This window comes from Eimeria mitis, genomic scaffold (genome assembly GCF_000499745.2).
Source record: "Eimeria mitis Houghton genomic scaffold, Emh_scaff322, whole genome shotgun sequence".
Classification (NCBI taxonomy): domain Eukaryota; phylum Apicomplexa; class Conoidasida; order Eucoccidiorida; family Eimeriidae; genus Eimeria; species Eimeria mitis.
In genome coordinates this window covers 6,648-7,292 of record NW_013571557.1, presented here as the reverse complement: position 1 = coordinate 7,292, position 645 = coordinate 6,648, and the positions used below count along the sequence as shown (strand labels likewise).

Below are 645 nucleotides of genomic sequence, written 5' to 3'. Positions count from 1 at the left end.
TTTCAACGGTCACAGATACACACGCTGGATCGGTCAAAGACAAGTGTAGGCTTCAGGGGGCGGTCCTTTTTGCAAGTCAGCAGAAGGCAAAACAAGTGTTTGGAGTATCTGCGAGGTCCGGAGCACCTTCGAATAGTGGATTACGTACCACAGGCCCCGCAAGTTTTCCTGCATGCATCTTTGACCTTCGCTTCCTTCGGAAGCCAGTCCGGCAGTTGCTTCTTTTGAGCAGCTGCAAGGTCATGGAGCTTGGAATCACAGAACGCCTCCATCATGGCGCAGCTGTACCCCATTTCTGCTACACGGGGGTCGTCTTCACAAGCTCCAGAAGGCCGCGTCCCGTCGTTTCTCCGGTCGAGCCCAACCGCCAGTAATCGCAATTCGTCTGGTGGCTGTACCCTCAGGGCCGAGGAGAGAGCAGCAAACAGAGCCGGAACAGCGCCATACTGCAGGTCCTGAGCCAACATCAACAGTCGCAGCAGGAAACAGGTGCTTCCCCACAAGCAGGAGACAAGCTGGTTGCTCGGTAACAGCTGATGTCAAGCAAGGCGCGCCGTGTCACTTCGAGAGTTGTTCCGGGCCTCATGCTCTCTTCCTGCTGTTTTAGCACACGATGGTGTAGATGCTAGGGCACGACGCAGCCTC

General features: G+C 55.8%; 1 protein-coding gene across 1 annotated transcript in view; it reads right to left on the bottom strand.

Annotated features, from left to right (window-relative positions):
• The window catches only part of EMH_0007840 (uncharacterized protein), a gene marked incomplete at both ends in the record, with an annotated part of 14,484 nt that overhangs the window by 7,307 nt on the left and 6,532 nt on the right, over window positions 1-645 (bottom strand). The window contains 1 exon segment of the mRNA XM_013498149.1: window positions 149-455. Coding sequence (XP_013353603.1) covers window positions 149-455 — 307 coding nt within the window.